The sequence below is a fragment of the Thunnus thynnus genome, chromosome 23, assembly GCF_963924715.1.
Source record: "Thunnus thynnus chromosome 23, fThuThy2.1, whole genome shotgun sequence".
Lineage (NCBI taxonomy): Eukaryota > Metazoa > Chordata > Actinopteri > Scombriformes > Scombridae > Thunnus > Thunnus thynnus.
Window position 1 is genome coordinate 12,397,361 of NC_089539.1, and position 18,104 is coordinate 12,415,464.

At 39.4% G+C, this 18,104-nt stretch overlaps 1 protein-coding gene and 1 long non-coding RNA gene across 2 annotated transcripts in view; one reads left to right on the forward strand and one right to left on the reverse strand.

The window, feature by feature from the left end:
* The window catches only part of gsap (gamma-secretase activating protein), a 36,756-nt gene that overhangs the window by 10,421 nt on the left and 8,231 nt on the right, over positions 1-18,104 (reverse strand). Inside the window, exons 18-28 of the mRNA XM_067581332.1 lie at positions 16,468-16,537; positions 14,908-14,987; positions 14,644-14,724; positions 14,141-14,263; positions 13,843-13,898; positions 11,489-11,520; positions 9,144-9,205; positions 5,395-5,490; positions 1,142-1,212; positions 798-892; positions 7-126 (exon numbers count right to left, since the gene is read on the reverse strand). Of these exons, the coding sequence (XP_067437433.1) occupies positions 7-126; positions 798-892; positions 1,142-1,212; positions 5,395-5,490; positions 9,144-9,205; positions 11,489-11,520; positions 13,843-13,898; positions 14,141-14,263; positions 14,644-14,724; positions 14,908-14,987; positions 16,468-16,537 (886 nt within the window). The remainder of the gene's footprint in view (positions 1-6; positions 127-797; positions 893-1,141; positions 1,213-5,394; positions 5,491-9,143; positions 9,206-11,488; positions 11,521-13,842; positions 13,899-14,140; positions 14,264-14,643; positions 14,725-14,907; positions 14,988-16,467; positions 16,538-18,104) is intronic.
* Positions 8,040-16,422, forward strand: LOC137175582 (uncharacterized). Its single transcript, XR_010925643.1, has 5 exons — positions 8,040-8,494; positions 8,691-8,901; positions 9,147-9,309; positions 13,821-13,965; positions 16,254-16,422. It is a non-coding gene; the product is annotated as an uncharacterized lncRNA (long non-coding RNA).

Sequence of the window (18,104 nt, forward strand, 5' to 3'; positions counted from 1 at the left end):
GTTTACCTGTCATGAGCCGAGACACAAAGGTTTCAGTGAGCTGCAGGAAACCGTGGTCTATGTACTGCAGGAAGGTGTGACGAGGGAGGCAACGCACAGCAAACACTGCTAACAGGGTGTGATAGCCTGGACAGAGACAGAGACAGAGAGAGATAAAGGTAGGGCAGAGGCAGAAAAAGAAGAAGGGACCGAAGCTTTTAATTTTTCCTCAAAACATAAATAACAAAAACCAAAAATAAAATAAAGCCACCCCCCCCCTTCTGTACTGTTAATACAAATGTACACCTGGCTGCACAATCTCTGACAGCAATGTGTCAGAGATTGTGCAATTTATATTTACCAAAGGGAACTTGACTCAGCTTGCCTGCAGTTCGTAGTGATGAAGCTACTGAGAATTCACACTCACATTTAACTTGCCTTTCTTCAGGGCATTTCTCGTTTCCTTTTTTCAAACAGTTTAGGATTTGAACCCATAAAACTTTTACTCATGAGCAGCTAAAATTCAGATAAACTGTCAGGCAACGTCATGGGACTGCGTTACAGGGGGTTTCTTCCGCAAATATTGGAAAATGAATTCAAATTTTTGAAAATGTATTCACACTCTGCTTTACCCATGTCTGCACTATGCTAATGTTTAACATATTTTTGGTTATATTAGTGTTGAAGAGAGCAAGTCTGTTGTCCCTCAGTGCAACAAACACACATTGTTATTCTGGCTGAGATGGAGACAGACTGGATTATAACAGCTAAAAGCGTGTTTGTGTGCGTGTGTGTGTGTGTGTGTGTGTGGATCGTACCAGGTGGGAGGGGCAGGCACAGACCCCTCGTGGCTTCCAGGATCCGAAACATGAAGTGAAACACGGACCATTCTGCTGGACTGCCCTGCTGTGTGCTGTAACACGCACTCACACATACACACACACAGAAAAATTCAGGATTGTTACATAACGATCACGTGAAGAGGGGTCGTGGGCTATCTGCACATGTGGACACACACACACAGCGGGGAGTGCGCACACATGCATGAAGATGAACACACACATTCTGTCAGCGCTTTATACATTACATTACGTACATTAGTTGGAAACATGACTGAAGGACTTTAAAAGGAGGCGCACACTGATGAGAGAGGGCTACTCACAGGCACAAAACACGGGGGCCCAGTTTGTACTTCAGCCAGACTGACTCCAGCATGTGTCTGATGAGCTCCAGCTAAACACACATACACACACATTAGTGGTTTGGAAAGGAGATGCTCCATTACATTCAAATGAAACATTTTCTTCGACTTGCAGCTGAAGGCAAAAGCCTGGAAATTTTGCACATTTCGCATCTTATCTGAAAGATCTGAAAAAAAAAACACATAACTTATTCAGTTTTCTGGCATTTCTGTTGGTAGAAATGTACACTTGTTCCTCACTTCCCTCTTTTTATTTTCCCTACTTCCCATTTTCATTTCCACGAACAAGAGTAACGCAGTGGATCACACGTTACAGCACGCACACGCTCGACCACATCGTTTCACCACACATCTGTCAGCATCCGGGATCATTCGGCTGCACTTGACTCATCTGAACCGTGCCCGCTGCATGCTGGAACACACACACACACACACGCCTCTTTCCACGAATGACCACTCTTTCATCTCGTGTAGAATAACAGGAAGACGATCTGCCTCATTCACATCCTGCACATCAGTGGGAAACCCTCCTCCTCCCCCCTCACACCCCAACACTCTCCAAACGTCGACAGTTAAGTCCTCCCGTGACCTCAGTGGGAATTTTAATTAGATTCACTTATGTAACAGACTTGCATACAAGAGGTGTTGAAGGCAGAGGTAATAATAGGCTCCTCTGGGGTTTTTTTAATTCTCCTGCACAGATGCATGTCTTTTCATTTTTTACATTGTTTCAATATATTCTTTTTAAAGTGTATCACTGCAAAAATCACAAAAAATAATCTTATTTCACACTGTCTGTGCTTAATTTGTCTTATTGACTGTACATAAGAGAGGGAATGGATCCCCAAAACACACAGCAAGACACACAGATGATCCTGTATCCCTCCCTGAAGTCTTAACTTTGTTAATGGTGGTGACAGGCTGAAAAACTATTAAACAGAGAAAGTTTGGACTTGTGATATATATGTCAAAGTATATCCTACTGTAATGATCATACTGTATGTTTGTAACTGTGCAAACCAATTTCCCTCTCAGATAGATATATTAATCAATATTGATTCATTTATTTTTCTGTTTAATTGTATTTTTGGTTCTTTTGTCATTATATTTTATTTCTTTTTTTTCTTTAATTTTTATTGATTACTTATTATTTATATTATATTTGTCTCTATTATTATGTTACTTTTTCTTATACTGTTTCAAAAAAATCCATGTGTGTAAGTCTTCATTACTAATATCTGTGATTTATAAAGTTCAATCTTTAAGTGACCTGATTACATAATCAGTGTAATGAGTGGAGCCAGATGTTGCTGTGCAGATTCACATGTGTGTGGTTGAAACTTATGTTTATATTCACTTTGTCTGTGTGTGTGATTGTTGGACCCTGAGGAAGAGCAGAGTTCGGTCTTGTTTTTAATAATCTAGCCACAATAATAAAGGTTTTTTAACTTATGTGCTCTAACACAGCAGTGATTTTTCAGGAGAATCCATCCCCTCTCTCATTGACAGTGGTTAGTTACCTGTGCCTACCTCCCTTGTTTTTTTATTATTTGTCATATTGAATTTGTCACAGGGATTTATTTTGGCTGCTCTACAATCAAGAAAGTAATGCTCCAAGAGTCAAAACTTGCTGTTCAGTTCTTCCACTGGTCTGTTAACAGGTAGCGACTTCTCAAGCAAAATAAATTATTCAAAGTCTGATTTGATTCTTTTTCAGCTTACATCTCTTGTGCTTGTTGCTGATGTAATCCGCATCCCTGAAGATCAGTGAAAAGGATAAAAATATGTAGCTGAGATGTTTTTCAGCTGAAAAAAAAGGCAAACAAAGGGCAAACAAGTGATTTAAAGCCACAGACTAATACATAGTATTCCCCATGTGGCTTTCTATTAGAATAAAATCTAGAATCAGTGATTTCTCTTAATGAGCCTTGGCTCCACAAAGACTGGATTTACTCAGTGTGGGTCCCCTGCTGAGGAGAAGTTTAATAACCTTGGGTATAGAATAACTAATTAAAAATATTCCATCCTATTTCAATTCATTTCATTACTTTAAATATATATTCCTGCTTTCAGCAATTCATATTCTGTTATTAACAGGTTGTTCTTTGTCCTAACATCGGCTGTGTTATGAAAAGGGATGTATCTCAGTTGTCTGTAGCAACAGGGAGAAGAAATAAATAACTATGACGATAATGTACTGCGGAACTGTAATCTATCATAGCAGAAGTTCCCTGGCTCTTAAAAGCTGTAATCTATTTCACCTCCAATTTCTCCCCTGTGTCAACGCAGCCATTAGTCTCAATAAGCACTGACAAGAGGGGGAGATGTTCTTTATTTGTGGAAGGGAAGTCAGCCGTCTTCACAACAGTACCACCCTGAGTTTTAAAGTATGAGTCAGTTTGATGTGGAGGCACATCACCCGGCCGGTGGGTTAGTCGACTAATCTTTAAGTAAAACGTCCCTCAAGGCTGTTTCTTATGGGTCCTTGTGTGGGTATGTTTTAATAAGTCTGCCTCCCAGGATGAGAGACTTTTTTCACTCTCACAGGGCTGAATAAATTTTGAAGGCTGAAGGCTGAAGACTGAAGGTCTGAAGGCGCAGGTTCAAACTCATGATCCTGTCACAGCGAGCTGAGCCATCGACTGATCCAGCTGTGGGCAGGGAGGATTTCTTTAGTCTTTTTTTTTTAAAACTCTGTCATTTGCAATTCCATAAAGTCCCCAAACGTGGTGCATCCTGCTTTCTATTCAATTCCAGCCTTACCCTTGGCCTGATTTAATACTGTTGTGTTGATATATGCTCTACGTCTGCTTTCAGTGACTCCTAGCTGTGAGGGGATTTACCTCCCAGGAATACTAAAGACAGGCTTTACAGAACCGACAGCCTCTATAGGTTACTGAGACATAGAGTGGTTACGTCCTTCTACTTGGTTATGTATCCCACCTGCTGCTCTTAGGGTGGATACCAAAGGCACAAGTTTAGCTAGAGATAGGGACATAATTCTAAAACCAAAACTATATATACACACATATACATATGCATTTAGATACCGTTAGATAGTATAGCAAAAAATATGTTTATAAATGCTATGTAACCATCTGTATTGTTAAATGAATGGTTCAATATTTTGGGAAATATGCTAAATTTGCTTTCTGGCAGAGACTTAGATGAGATAATAAGTTAATATGAAGCAACAGCCAGCAGCTGTTTAGCTTAGCATTAAGACTGGAAACAAGGGTAAACTGCTAGCCTGGTTCTGTCAGAGGGGAACAAAGTCCAACTTTTAGTTCCTTCAAAACACATCTGCATCATCACATCTGTACAAAAAGTAAAACAAAAACTCTCTGCCAGAAAGCGAATAAGTGCATTTCCCAAAATCACTGTCTTAACTTGGACTGATGCTTGATTCTAGTATCTTTTTTGGAGAATATTAACTGAAAATAAAAACAGTGATGATGATAATTCTTACAATAATGATTTTTGCCCACAAAACACACAAAAGTACTTGTTTCAGTGCCTGCCTTCTTCCCCTCTGGATACACACCCTAAAACTTAAGTCAGGACAGACTCTATGTAGCCTGAGAGGCGAAAACCCACAGCTGAAACAGTCGCTGCATCACTTGCTGCTGCTCTGAACTCATGGTGATAATTGAGGGTATCTTAGATGAGCATTTGAACAATTTTATCAGCTGCTCTTCAGACAGTCAGACCACACTGTTCAGAAGGATTTTAGTGAGAAAAAAATCTAACTAAATTAAAGTGGGTGGGAACAAAAATAGGAATCCCCCTTGTGGAAGCCATTGCCCTTAGTGGACACACAAAGCTAAAAAAACAGAAAAAGAAAAAGTCACTGAGTGGTTGAGGATTCCCGTCAGAGCACTGATGCCTGTTTTACAGGTCTGAACCAGAGGCAACCTGCTGACTTCCTGCAACCTCTCTTAGCTGAAGAGCACACATCCATCTGTGAGCTCTGTCAACCATTTAACTAAAGTGGAAAACCTGCTGCCTTTTCCACTGACTGATCTTTGCTGAGAGCGTCATTTAACCTTCCCGGAAAAAGAGCAAGGGGAAACATTAAATAAATATAACTTGAAGAACTATGTGCCTTTAAAAGAAAAATTGCATAGGGATATAGAGAGCTCCTGGACCTCTCTCTATCTCCTACCAACACACACACACACACACACACACACATACAAATACAGTGTACCAACCAGTTTGGCTACATAGCTGACAACCAGGGAGTCAATCTTCTTCTTCCCCAATCGAGGCACGTGTCTGTTGAGATGCTCTCGCAGCTTGTCCACTGTCTAAAATGCAAGAAACACACATAATATTTTTTTTTCTGTACATGTATGTGTGTGTGAATGTTTTTAGCATACTTTGCTGTGCACTCAGCAGGGTCAAAATGAGTTCACCTCGACTTTTCCCTCGACTACAGTGTCCCAAAATTGATTTAACCATGGAGAGGAAAGAGGAGAGGAGAAGGAGAAGAAGAAATCTGTGGAGAGGACAAACAGAAAAGAAGAGGAGTGAAGGTCTAAAAACGGTGTCAACTTGACAGAATGACCTGATATCCTTCAGGGAGGAGGAGGAGGAGGAGGAGGAGAGGGGAGTGAGGATAAGAGAGAAGGAAAGAGAAAAAGGAGTGATTACAGAAGAGGAAGATGGAAGCAAAGAGAGGGAGGGAGGGGTGAAAGAAAGATGGAAGCAGTAATGGAGGGAATAAAGAGAGAATGACAGGAGGACTGGGTCGTTCTAAGAATAGCCAAGAGACTGCTACCATCTAGACTGAACTCCATTAAATTGAAGCTATCCGCTCTTTAAAAACTATGCTGAGCACAGGGAAAGCTGGAAGATATGAACATGTCCATCAAACGGCATACAGCAAAAAAAAAAAAAAAAAGAACGCAGGACAGGGACCTTAAGATGCCCTTTTTTTTTAAAGTGTCGACTCATCTGAAGCATAACAGCAGTTTCACCTTAAAAGGTGACTATGGAGAGAAATAATCGTCTGTCAGCATTTCATCCATGAAGATTATGAAACTGTTGTATATCAACAATCTGGGATGGTTGACTATTCACACACTTTCTTTTCATTCTGCCTCATCTACCTCTATTAAAGTTTGTGATACTGGTGTCAAAGTAAGATCTGTATCTTACAAGCTACTGATAAACAATCCAGCCTCAGGCTTTGTTTCATTCTGTTCTGTTCTGGCTCTTTGATTCTGAGCAGTTGGATGTTTGATGTTAACGACTGACTTTTTGGAAAGTTTCTGCTTTGAAATATCAGCATGTTTTAGTCATTTTTACACTTTTAAAGGGAAAGTCCAACAGTATTCTATAGTTTTTCTTATCAAAAGTCTAAAATCAATAATGTCTTTGTCCATCTCTCAGTACTTTCCAACTGCCCCACCCTCACTGGTTCCTACTAAAGACATAAATGTTTAAGAAGAGAGCTCAAAAATAAATAGTTTCATGTCCAAGAAGTTCACCTATTTCCTAAAACAGCTGGACACTGTAGTTTTTAGCAAACATTACTCAAACAGGAGTAAATATTGCATTTATTGGGGACTACTTTCAGCCACAGATTAACCCGTATTTGCTTTGTCGTGTTTTCAAGTTTAGATGTGTGAAACATACCTTTTTTCTGATCAAAACAAGCCTTCATTACATCCCCTACAATGGCCTACTGAATACAATGAAATACATTTTGATAATTTTTCTTTTTTTTTAAATGCATATTTAAAAAAAAAAAAAAGTTACATCTGTTGTGTTATGGGTCAAATTTGACCCAGTAGTAGTTATGGGTTGTTTATGCAGAGAAATACATAGTTAATGTTTTCCAAACATCATGAATATCATGAATAACAAAAATTTAAAAATTACAACAAAACAAAAATAATAGTGATACAATCCTAAAATAATAGTATAATAATATTGTGTAATTATAAAATTAATAAAATAAAATAAAATAATAATTATGTTTCAGAAAAGAAGAAAGCATATAGACTTGAATTCAATTGTAGAGTGGCATGCAGCAAATATGATCCCAAACACACACACGCCACTCTCTCTTTAACTCACCCCCCCACCCCACCCCCACAAACACACACACACACGCACATGCGTTGACCTATGTCACTTTTTGGGACATTACACAGACTTACATTTATTTCCTGGAGACTTACCCCAACCCTAACCATAACCTTAACCTAACCCTAACCTTAAGTACTGACCCAAAAATCTGCTTATTCCCAGTAGGGGACATGGCTTTTGTCCCCAGTTGGACAAGCCATCCCTGATTAACTGGTATCTAGCCTGAAATTTGTCCACAACATACACACACACACACACATGCACACACAGACACAGACACACACACAGACACACAAACACACACACACACACATCTCCTTTTTCCCAGCTGTATATCATTATAGGTTGGGGCTTTCTCGCGCTTTATTTTTATTACTGTTGTTTTTGGAAATTAAATTGACTTTTCTTCTTTTTTCATAGGAAAGTATATGCGGTCAATTTTGACCCATAATACAACAGATGTAACAATAATTGCTCATTTTAACATATAAGAAAATACAAACAAGTTATTTTGGGAATTGTTTTGTTTATCATTAGCCTCTTATGGTCTTATAATATATTTGCCTGTTCTGTTAATCATAAGCAGTAAAATAGATATATTGTGCCTATTTTAAACAAAAAACGATTTGTACATTGTAAGTTAAATGTGGTCTAAGATACATAAAATATAATAAGTCACTTAGCAGAAAAAACATTTTACTCGATGATAATTAGTGCATTTTTCAGTGCCTGTTAATGCATTTAAACACTTAGGGTGTGAACCCTTTTCGAACACAATAGGAGGGTTAGGTGACTATTTACAGCAGCAGTATGGTTTATGCAGGATTGACTCAAAATAAACTACAGTGCCCATGTTCATGGTAATGTAGGAAGATTTCAGTTAGTGGAGTGATGATGATTTGTTTGGTTTCCTTTGCCTGTTCTGCCTCTGTCCCTGCCTTCAGCCCCACACTCTCTCTTCCCTTGGTTTTACTGTTCTCTACCTGTTCACCAGATACCCCCGGACTTTTTGCTTGGTTTCCACACCCACCTGCTCACCTGTTGCCACTAACCAATTATGCTCACCAGCTGCTCATTACCTTACCAGTCCCAGAAGCTTATATACCAGTCCTCTGGCATGCATTCCCTGCTAGATTGTCAATGTTGCTGTGTGTCTTTGAATTCAAGCCATCCTCTTACCTGTTCCTGATTTCCCTGCCTCACCCCTATGTTTTTGTAAGCCTTTTGAATTTTACTTTGACCTAATAAAGTGTGTTTGGGTCCTCCCCCTGTTGCCTCATACACACAGTCATGACAGCTGGAAGGCTGATTTTGTTACCTTTGGACAGAGCCAGGCTAGCTGTTTCCCTTTGTTTCTCGTCGTTATGCTAAGATAAGCTAACCATCTGCTATCTTTATATTTAATGGACAGACATGAGAGTGGTGGAGAACTCTTCCCTTAAAAGGGAGCCTTCACTCCTCTGGGAAGGTTTCCACAAGATTTTGGAACATGGCTGCAGAGATTTCCTCCCTTCAGCCACAAGAGCATTAGGAAGGTCAGGCACTGATATTGGGTGACAAGCATTGGCATTCCTCTTATTCCCAAAGGTGGTGGATGTGGTTGAGATCAGTGCTCTATGCAGGCAAGTCAAGTTCTTCCACAACAAACTACAAAAACAATTTTTTAACAGAGCTTGCTTTGTGCACAGGGTCATCACCATGTTAAAAAACCCCTCCCCTTTAAATGTTACCACAAAGTTGAAAGCACACTATTGTCTAATCTATCATCACTGTACTAAGCAGCTTGGCCCAAACCATGAAAAACATGCTTGTGTGGTGCAGTCATTGATTTGTTACTGCTTCTCTCTCTCTCTCTCTCTCTCACCAGGCCTATGAGCACCCTCTGTTGGCGGTCCTCCTCTTGGAAAAGTGGCACCAGCTTCTTATCTAGAGGAGACCAGGCAATAGTGAGAATACGCACATAAAAGAGACGTTTGAAGAAACCTTTGATGCTGCATCTACGCTAGACTGAACACTTCAGGTAGCCTCAGGTATGTCAGTGCAGTAACATCATTAAACAGGCCATCAGTAGGAATGGAAGACTGACTTGTTTACGACTTTAATAATAATAAAAAAAGGACCAAACCTATTATAGATTCTTTTTGGGTGACTTTTCACAAAGCTTCGGGGTTATAAACCTAATGTGTGTGTGTGTGAAAGAGATGCTGCAGTTTCATGTCAGTCAACCAAAAGTGGTCTGCGCTTCAACTTGGGTGCTTTAGATTAATTATTTCACACTTGCATATCCAAACACACCCCATCTTTTTTATCACTTTTACACACTTGCAAGAAGCTGGCTTTTTGATGGTACAGCGTAATATGTAGCAGATAAATAGCGTTTGCAGGGCGCAGCTAACTGACAGACTGCGCTGGCAGATTCTCTGTATGCCTGTTAGTAGTTCAAAGTTATCAACTGTTTTAAATTTACATATTTTAGGCATTTCGCTGATGCTTTTAATCAGAGTGAGCAGGTAAATGTGTTGTGTGTGTGTGTCTCTTCATTCACATCAACAAGACACAGCTACTGATGGATACACTGGCTCTTAACATGTATTAACCAAGGGCAGCGTCACTAAGGAACTACTGTGAATTAGTCAACCACAACTTTGATTGTGATTCATTGTTTAAGTCAGTTACCTTGGAAAAATACCAAACTAGTTCCAGCTACACAAAAGTGAGGATTGCTGGACTAAACTTTTAATTGATTAACTGAAAAAAACTGAAAAAAATACAAATAGAAATAACTGTTGATTGCAGCCTTAAACCAAGCTCCACACTTTCAGATGGCAGAAACAGATAAGTCTCACATGTCTGAAGTCTAAACATGGATAAATTACATGCTAACAAGACTATAGCTACGCTAGCTGCCCTACGAGATTGTACATAAGCACAGCGGTGCTTTGAGCTAAACGCTAACACCAGCATGCTAACATGCTCACAATGACAATATTAACATGCAGATTTTAAGCAGGTATATACTGTGTTGACCATCTTATTTTAACATGTTAACATGCTAACATTTGCTAATTATCACTAAACATAAAGTACAGCTGGGGCTGATTTCATTAGCTTTACAGGTATTTGGTTATAAACCAAAGTGGACAAATTAAATTTTGACCTGAAGATGGAACTGGATGAAAAATCAGGCGATCACCAAAGTGTTTACAATTCATTCTGAGGGGAGATGAATGCCTGTACCAAATTACATGCTAATCCATCAAATACTTGAGCCACTTAAAACCATAAATGTGAACGTGGGTAGCGCTAGATGTCAATAGGATTCATCCCCTGGGGACCATAAATGTCTGTACATATTTACATGGCATTTTCATCCATCAAATTGAAATATGTCAGTCAGGGCCAAACCAAATCTCCACACTTTGAGCCATTTTAGGCAATGCTAGCAGCCGACGAATGATCAGGAAGGCTGTTCATGGATTAAAATACATAGATATCAGCATCTTCAGTACAAAATAGCTTGTTTTAAAATGTCCATTCAGTCCATTTTACCCTAACATAGCTGCAAAATCCCCCAGCCTCTTATTACTACCAATGAAATTCATGTGATACAAAACCACATAGCAATTATGAAATCAATAATTCGCTTTTTACATGAGTGCTACCATCTGTGAAAAAGGGGCTGGTGCAGGGAAAGTGATCAAAATACTATGTGTGTGTGTGTGTGTGCGCGCTTTACAAGTTAATGTGTGGGAGGGTTTGGGTGTATGAGATCATCCATGTGAATTAAGTGAGGTAAGGGAAGATCCCGTGTTGTGGTTGATACAAAACAGCTTCACTGTAGTCATGAGAGAGACGGACAGAAAAATAAATAAAAGGAGGGAGAGAGAGGCGAGGAAGTACCAAACTCCCCGCTGTTATATAATTGTAGCATTCTTCACCTCTGTGTCTTTGACTGTATTTTTCCCTCTCCCTTTTTTCCCCTCCATTCTCCCTCTGCCTTCCTTCATTTTCTCTCAACCTCTCCCTCCATGATAAATTAGTGTGGTGGTTCTGTTCAGCTGAATTCTCCAGTGGGCATAAAGAATGCAACCTCAGAATAACTCACAAACACACAAAACCCAATACACTTGCTCAAGGTTTTGTTATTTATGGCAATCACACTCTGTGTGTGTGTGTGTGTGTGTGTTCAGTGTGCTTATGCCATCTTACCAAGACACCAGGTGTCCACCATTGATAGAACTCTACAAAATAAGAAGAAAAAGCTTTGTGTGAAAACAATCCCTCAAGTCAGCATTATAATAAGAGTCTTACTCCTCATGCTGTAAGCCAAGGCAGTATAATGTTACACTGCAGCAGTCGGGAGCAAAAAACATATCAAAATTATAAAAGCAAAAACTTTGTAAGCAGGTGCTGGAGTTAAGCCTGGGGGAAGAGAAGCTAATTATGAACCAAACAGGCTGTTGGTTTGGTCCCTGGCACAACCAGGACAGAGTTCATTTCAATTCAGAGCAGGTATTTCATCAGTGGTGCATCATCAAGTCACTTGATCATAAAGTGTCATCATAAAATGCAGCTATAATCTCATGTTAAGGTATTTCAATCGAACGTGGTTATTTTATATTCAAGGAACAACCAGGGTAACTGTATTCAAAAAAGAATGAGCACTAGATTTTGTCTACTTTAAAAGTTGTGGGAGTTTTTTTGTGCATGTTGAAAATCAAAAGTTCAAGTGGTATGACAGAGAGCCAGAGAGATAAGCCTCCAAGCTCAAACTAAGTGAGCTGTGACATTTACACAGTAAGAAGACACAGAACAGATGTCTCTGTCCCGTGTAGTCTCTGTTTTCCTGAGTGGTTTACACTGACTTTGGTTATAAAAAGCTGTGATCACTCTGCCATCCACAATCCTTTACCACAGTTATATTAATACCACCTTGGGGAGAGTGTGTAAGGGCATACTGTATTTATCAAGTTTCCTAACAGGTTGTGAAATAAAGGGAATTAGTTTTATTTGAGTTCCAGATTGGATACATCAAGATATTTGATGATGTTTTACAAGCATCAGAGGGTTTAATTAAATGTCTTTTCTTAGGATGCATCTGATTGTACAGTACTTTTAAACTAGTTTCACAAGTTTTCTTCTTCAAGTGATTTATTATTCTTCAGATTTTCATTCATTTAAACATTTTTTGGATGTGAATACACTGTAAAGGATAAGGCTGATGATATTCTATGTTTTTCTTATTGCTTGAACAGACCAAAACCCACCAACAAGTATTGTTTGTGTAGCCTGATATATCTTATTTCTCTGTGCTATAGACCTTTCTTTGCTGTGAGCCACACCGTTACACTGGATGAAATACCATTATCATAATTTATTTTAAGTTGATCCCTCATATACCATCATGCTGCTGTAAAATGTGTATTAATTTGCAGCTGAAAATAGTTCCCAACAAATGCAAAATTCCTGTTTGAGTAAGGGCTGCTAAAAACTGCAGTGCTCAGCTGTTGATTTGTTGACAGTAAGAAAAATATAGAGTACCACCAGCCCTACCTTTTAAGGATGGATACAGCTCAGTGTGCTTCACAGTCAGTTTTAGACTGACTCAGTCAGAAGAATATAGACAAAGAAGTTGTGAAGCAGCTCAATAGTTCCCCTCTTTAAAGTGTACAAATTCAAAGCCACTGGAAAACCCAAATCCACAATAGCCTTCTAACTATGTAATGTAGGGTCTTATGTACATAATAGTACGCATCTAAAAAGTATTAGAAATTAGTTTCAGTCCTGATACTGGGTTTGAAGTGGGTGTAGTTATGCTTGGACATTTATTGCAAAAATTGCCCAAGTAATTCCACGAACCGATTGCTTCGCACCCCCCCTCCACCTCCCAATTCCCTTTGTGTTCTCAGTAATGTGTTGTGAAACACAAAAAGTGAACACACAGCTCACAACTCTTCTTTTACTGCATTGCCTATTTGCTGCCTCAAATGTTTTCGGAAGCATATTTTAGTGTACTGTTAAGCTGTAATATGAGAAAGTTTGTGACCCGGCCGCCATGTTGAAAACAGACGAGCCAAAACCGAGCAGTAGCCAAGGAGATGTCAATCAAAAGTTATCTGCTACCCTATACAGTCTTGAGAAATGGTCTGAACAGCAAAATTAGCAGTTTTTTAACTAGGTTTTCTAATAGTTATGAACGTTTATTTTCACTCAGACTTCTGTGGATTCTTAATGAGACACTCAACTTTGACTTTATATATGCTTTTTTATTATTTCAAGCCAAATTTCCAGAAGCTTTAAGACTTTTCTAAACCTGATTTTGACATCTAATTACTTTTAAAAACTAGTACACAGTGCTAGAGGGACTCACTCTTCAAACATTTATCAAAACACAATCAATGATGTAATTTGGACACCATACCACCCTTTTAGAATAAATAGTGTAATTTTCCGAACACTGGAACACAGTGTAGTGGTACAGTCATGCCCTCCCTCCCTGCAGTTTCAGGACTGTGTGTCTGTTGTACTTTTCTTAACAAAGCTCCAGTGGGAGGCAGACCTACTTCTTTGTGTTCTCTTCCATGTGATTCATGTGGCTGGACGGTCTCCTCTCGGACCTCTGAAACAAGCAACACCATCATGGGAGGGCTGAAAATATGCTGCCATTGTTTGATCAAGACCCACAGGTATGCTGACAAGGACACACATACAGTAGAAAGACACACATATTCTCCCCTCTCCCGCCTCAACTAGCACGGTCAAACAATTGCCATAAATTGATTGAAATTTCCTGTATGGAAATTTAGATTTGTGTCCATTAATATACATGGAATGTTCTTGCTGTTGGAAATACACACTGACCAGTTTATCCCAGTCGGCCTGTATGTGGGAGGTTCTGTATCTGGGGTTGGGAACAGCTTCCAGATATTTTGTCCTATCCGTGTTCCACTGCAGCTCTGACCAGAAACCCTGGAGACTCCTGGCCTGCATGCACACAAACACAAACACACACCCAAACACACACACACACACACACACAAACAAACAAACAGTAACACCACAGTGACACAGCAAGGACGTTGCTGCTAAACAATTGAGGATAATTGTGTCTGAATTGTATCTAAAATCACACTGTTTTACATATAAATGCCTTTTTAATGTCTGAATGAAGTCGGCTACAGTCATTTCCCACCGTTGTATCACATTACCGAGCATCAATGTGAGACAGAGTTTTATTAACATGCTGTGGAAATACAGCAGGAAACAGACTAGGAGGAAGACTCTGCGTGATTGCGATGAATAATAATCGCTTGCAAGCACTTTTAGGGTAATAAATGTGTTTTAAAAATGGATGGACATGTTACCTTGTCTTTGAAGACGGACTCAGTATGCATTTCAGTTGTACACAACACACCAGGTACCTCCGATAGACATGCTGGTACCTCCTAGAACACACAAAGACATATTGAAGAATGTGTGTATGTGTGTGTTTGTGTGTGTGTACTACTTAAGGTGCAAAGAAAGAAATTGAACTTCAAGTGTGTCCTCTTTGCATTCAAATCCATATATATGGTTTATTTTCAATGCATTTATGGGCGTGCAAATATATGTAAAAGTGTGCTTGGTACCTTCTTGTCGAATACAGAGGAGTAAGGCAGGACTTTGTCCATGCTGAGCACCTGCTTATAGCTTATTCTGTACAAAGAGGCTGTGTGTGACAGAGAGAGAGAGTGTAGTCAGACTTTTATTTCCTTGTTTTAAATCACAGTTGTAGAATTCTTATCTTAATGCGGCAGTTCAGCCAATGTCCCACCATAATCACTATGATATACTAGAGAGCACAGGTTACTGACATATTATTTATTAGGTTAACATAATTGTCCGTTCTTACAGCAACATCTGTATTAATATCTGTATCCAAACTCAGTATTTTAAAGCAAGTTAAAGTAGCTATACAATGGTGATTTAAGGGGGTGACCTGGGGTGGTCACGACCACCCTTGAAATCTCACTGGCCATCCCAGATCTGATAAGTCGTTCATCAACACAATAAGGCCGGTCAATCACTGATGACAGCTAATCACCTGATATAGGGCCAGTTTGCCATTTCCCTCTACTATAGTTATTGTGGGACTGAGACTGTGACAGCTGATCTCTAGTCAGCGTACTTTCGACCTTGAGTCAGAAAAAAAGCAGGTCTTGAAATTGTAAGTATGTGCTGGCCATCAGGACTCAGGCAAGCTGAGCTAACGCCACAGTGTTATGAATAACATTGCTGACAACTGTTTTAAATATGTTTTGCACAGGTAACCCCTGTAAATAAATGTGTCGCACCAGAGATTCATTCTGAACCTGTAGCATAACATTTACTACACTGTAGAGAAACGGCTCTTAGAAAATGTGTAGCTCATCCTGAACAGAATTACTGATCGAAAATAGACGTGTTTAAATAACCACTGCTTCCCAGAGACTGTGATAGGTAGAAATGGAAAATGTAGCGTACATGGAATAGAAAACTGAACAGAATGGTAGCTGCATGTTAATGCTGTTCTAGGTTATTAACTTTAGTTGCTGTAGGTGGACAGCGTGGCACCTTAAGTTTAATGCTGTATTATAAAATGTAAAAACATCAACGTGGCCTTGAGTACAAACATTACAATAGATGCTAACATGAGTTTTGGAATTCAATTATGATTGATCTGTGCATAGGTTGAAGCAATGCATTGCACTGAACATCTGTATTGACATCACAATTTGATCACCACGTCCTAGATACGCCACTGTAGCTATAGCAGCACCAAAAATGTGCAAATTAGGTAGCAAGGTGCAATGTGATCCTACTGTGATGGAGTGCCAGATAGACATGCTGGGACATACAAATGTGTTGCTATGTTTCTACTAGGACCATATTTTTCTGTGCAAGCTATGAGTCTCCAAGGTCTCAAAATAATCAAATTTATTTTCTAACTTTCCAGATATGCGTGGGACAATTGGCACAAGTCAGCGAGAAGAAATTTGAGAGCCGAACAGAGTTGAGGGAAGAATTTGGCTTTGTGCATTAGTGATGTAAGCAGCTGAGAAACCAAGCACAGAAGGGGACATAAAAAGGCAAAAGAGAAGCCGCACTCTATAAGGAAGAAGAAGTGATACTCAAGAGGCTTGTGACCCCCTGCTTCAGCTGGCACTGACCTAGAATGAACTCCTGGATCTGATCAAAGGATTCGAAGGTCTTCACATTGTCACACAGCCATTCAATAATCTAGAGGCAGGATAGAAACACACAGAATATAGGTGTCATAGTGCTGGGAGCTCAACATTACAGCTGTACTTCAAGCTTTTTAAGAGATTTCCTTATAATGTGGATAGTTCACTCAACAAAATTACTGAATTAAAAGACTTGAGTTTAGCTTTTACCCTTTAAAGAAATAGTTTGACATTTTGGGAAATATTCGCTCTCTTGCCAAAACTTAGATGAGAAGATTGATACCACTCTTCTGTCTCCTGTACACTAAATGTGAAGTTAGCACCAGGAAATGGTTAGCCTGTATTAGCATAAAGACTGGGAACAAGGGGAAACAGCCAGCCTGTCTCTGTCCAAAAGAAACAAAATAAAAGCACTTCTAAGTCACTAATTAACACCTTATATCTCACTTGTTCAATCCAAACAAAAGTGCAAACGCAACAACTTGTGGTTTTAGGGGGGGTTATGTGCTGTACTTCTTCTCTGCCGGGTGCAGTGACTTCCTGGAGTGTCCTTTCCTGGCAACTTCACATTGACAACAAAAACAAACTAAATTTAACCTGTTAATTAGTGAGCTTTAGCGGTGCGGGTACGGAGACTTTTTACATTTGGACATACTAGACTAGTTGTTTCCCTGTTTCCAGTATTTATGCTAAGCTAAGCTAATTGACTCCTGGCTGTAGCTTCATATTTAGCGCACTAAAATGAGAAAGGTATCGTTCGTCTCATCTAACTCTCAGCAAGAAAGTGAATAAGTGTATTTCCTAGTATGTGGAACGACTTTCAGTTCAGTTCAGTTGGACCAAACTAAAATATCCCAACAACGACTGGATGGATTGCCACAAAATTTGGTAGAGACATTCATGGTCCCAAGATGGTCATTCAAATGACTTTGGTGATCCCCTGACTTTTCATGCACACTCATATTAACATTTAGCTCAGGTACCGCTGTGCCTCACACAGCCCCGAGCATGGCTGTAGACTCTTGGCTCAAACAGTGGATATCTTGTTATAAAACAGATACCGATAAGAATTTTTGAGATGATGCAGGTTCGATGGATATAATGTTTGCATTACAGAAATGTGAAACATGAATGATGCCCTCACAGATAGGCTTTGCGAATCTAACAGCCACAATGCATCAGAGTGAAAACTCATTTTCTGCTGCCAATAGCAGCGCTGTTTGAAAAAATATCTCTTTGCCAGAGCCAGTTTGAGTCCTATATCCAGCAACATAAACACAACAATGACCATTATATGGAGGGGAAGAAAAAGAAGCAAAAGTAAGATTGGAAGAACTGAATTTGCACAGCATTCTCTTAAAGTTGCAAACTGCTGTGAACAAAGCGAAAAATGTTAACAAGCAATCATCTTTATTAAAGTCAATACTTTTTGTGCTGTTGGCCCCATTAACAGAGTCTACAAAGGATACAAAAGTTATGTCTGGCGTCCAATTTCCCAGCTCTAGCTGCACTAATGAAGCTGGTGACTCATTTAACCTCTAAAGAAAGAACTTATTGCAATCTATCAGAGCAGCTGGAACATCTTAATTTAGGTGTACTTCCAATATAGTATGACTCACAGT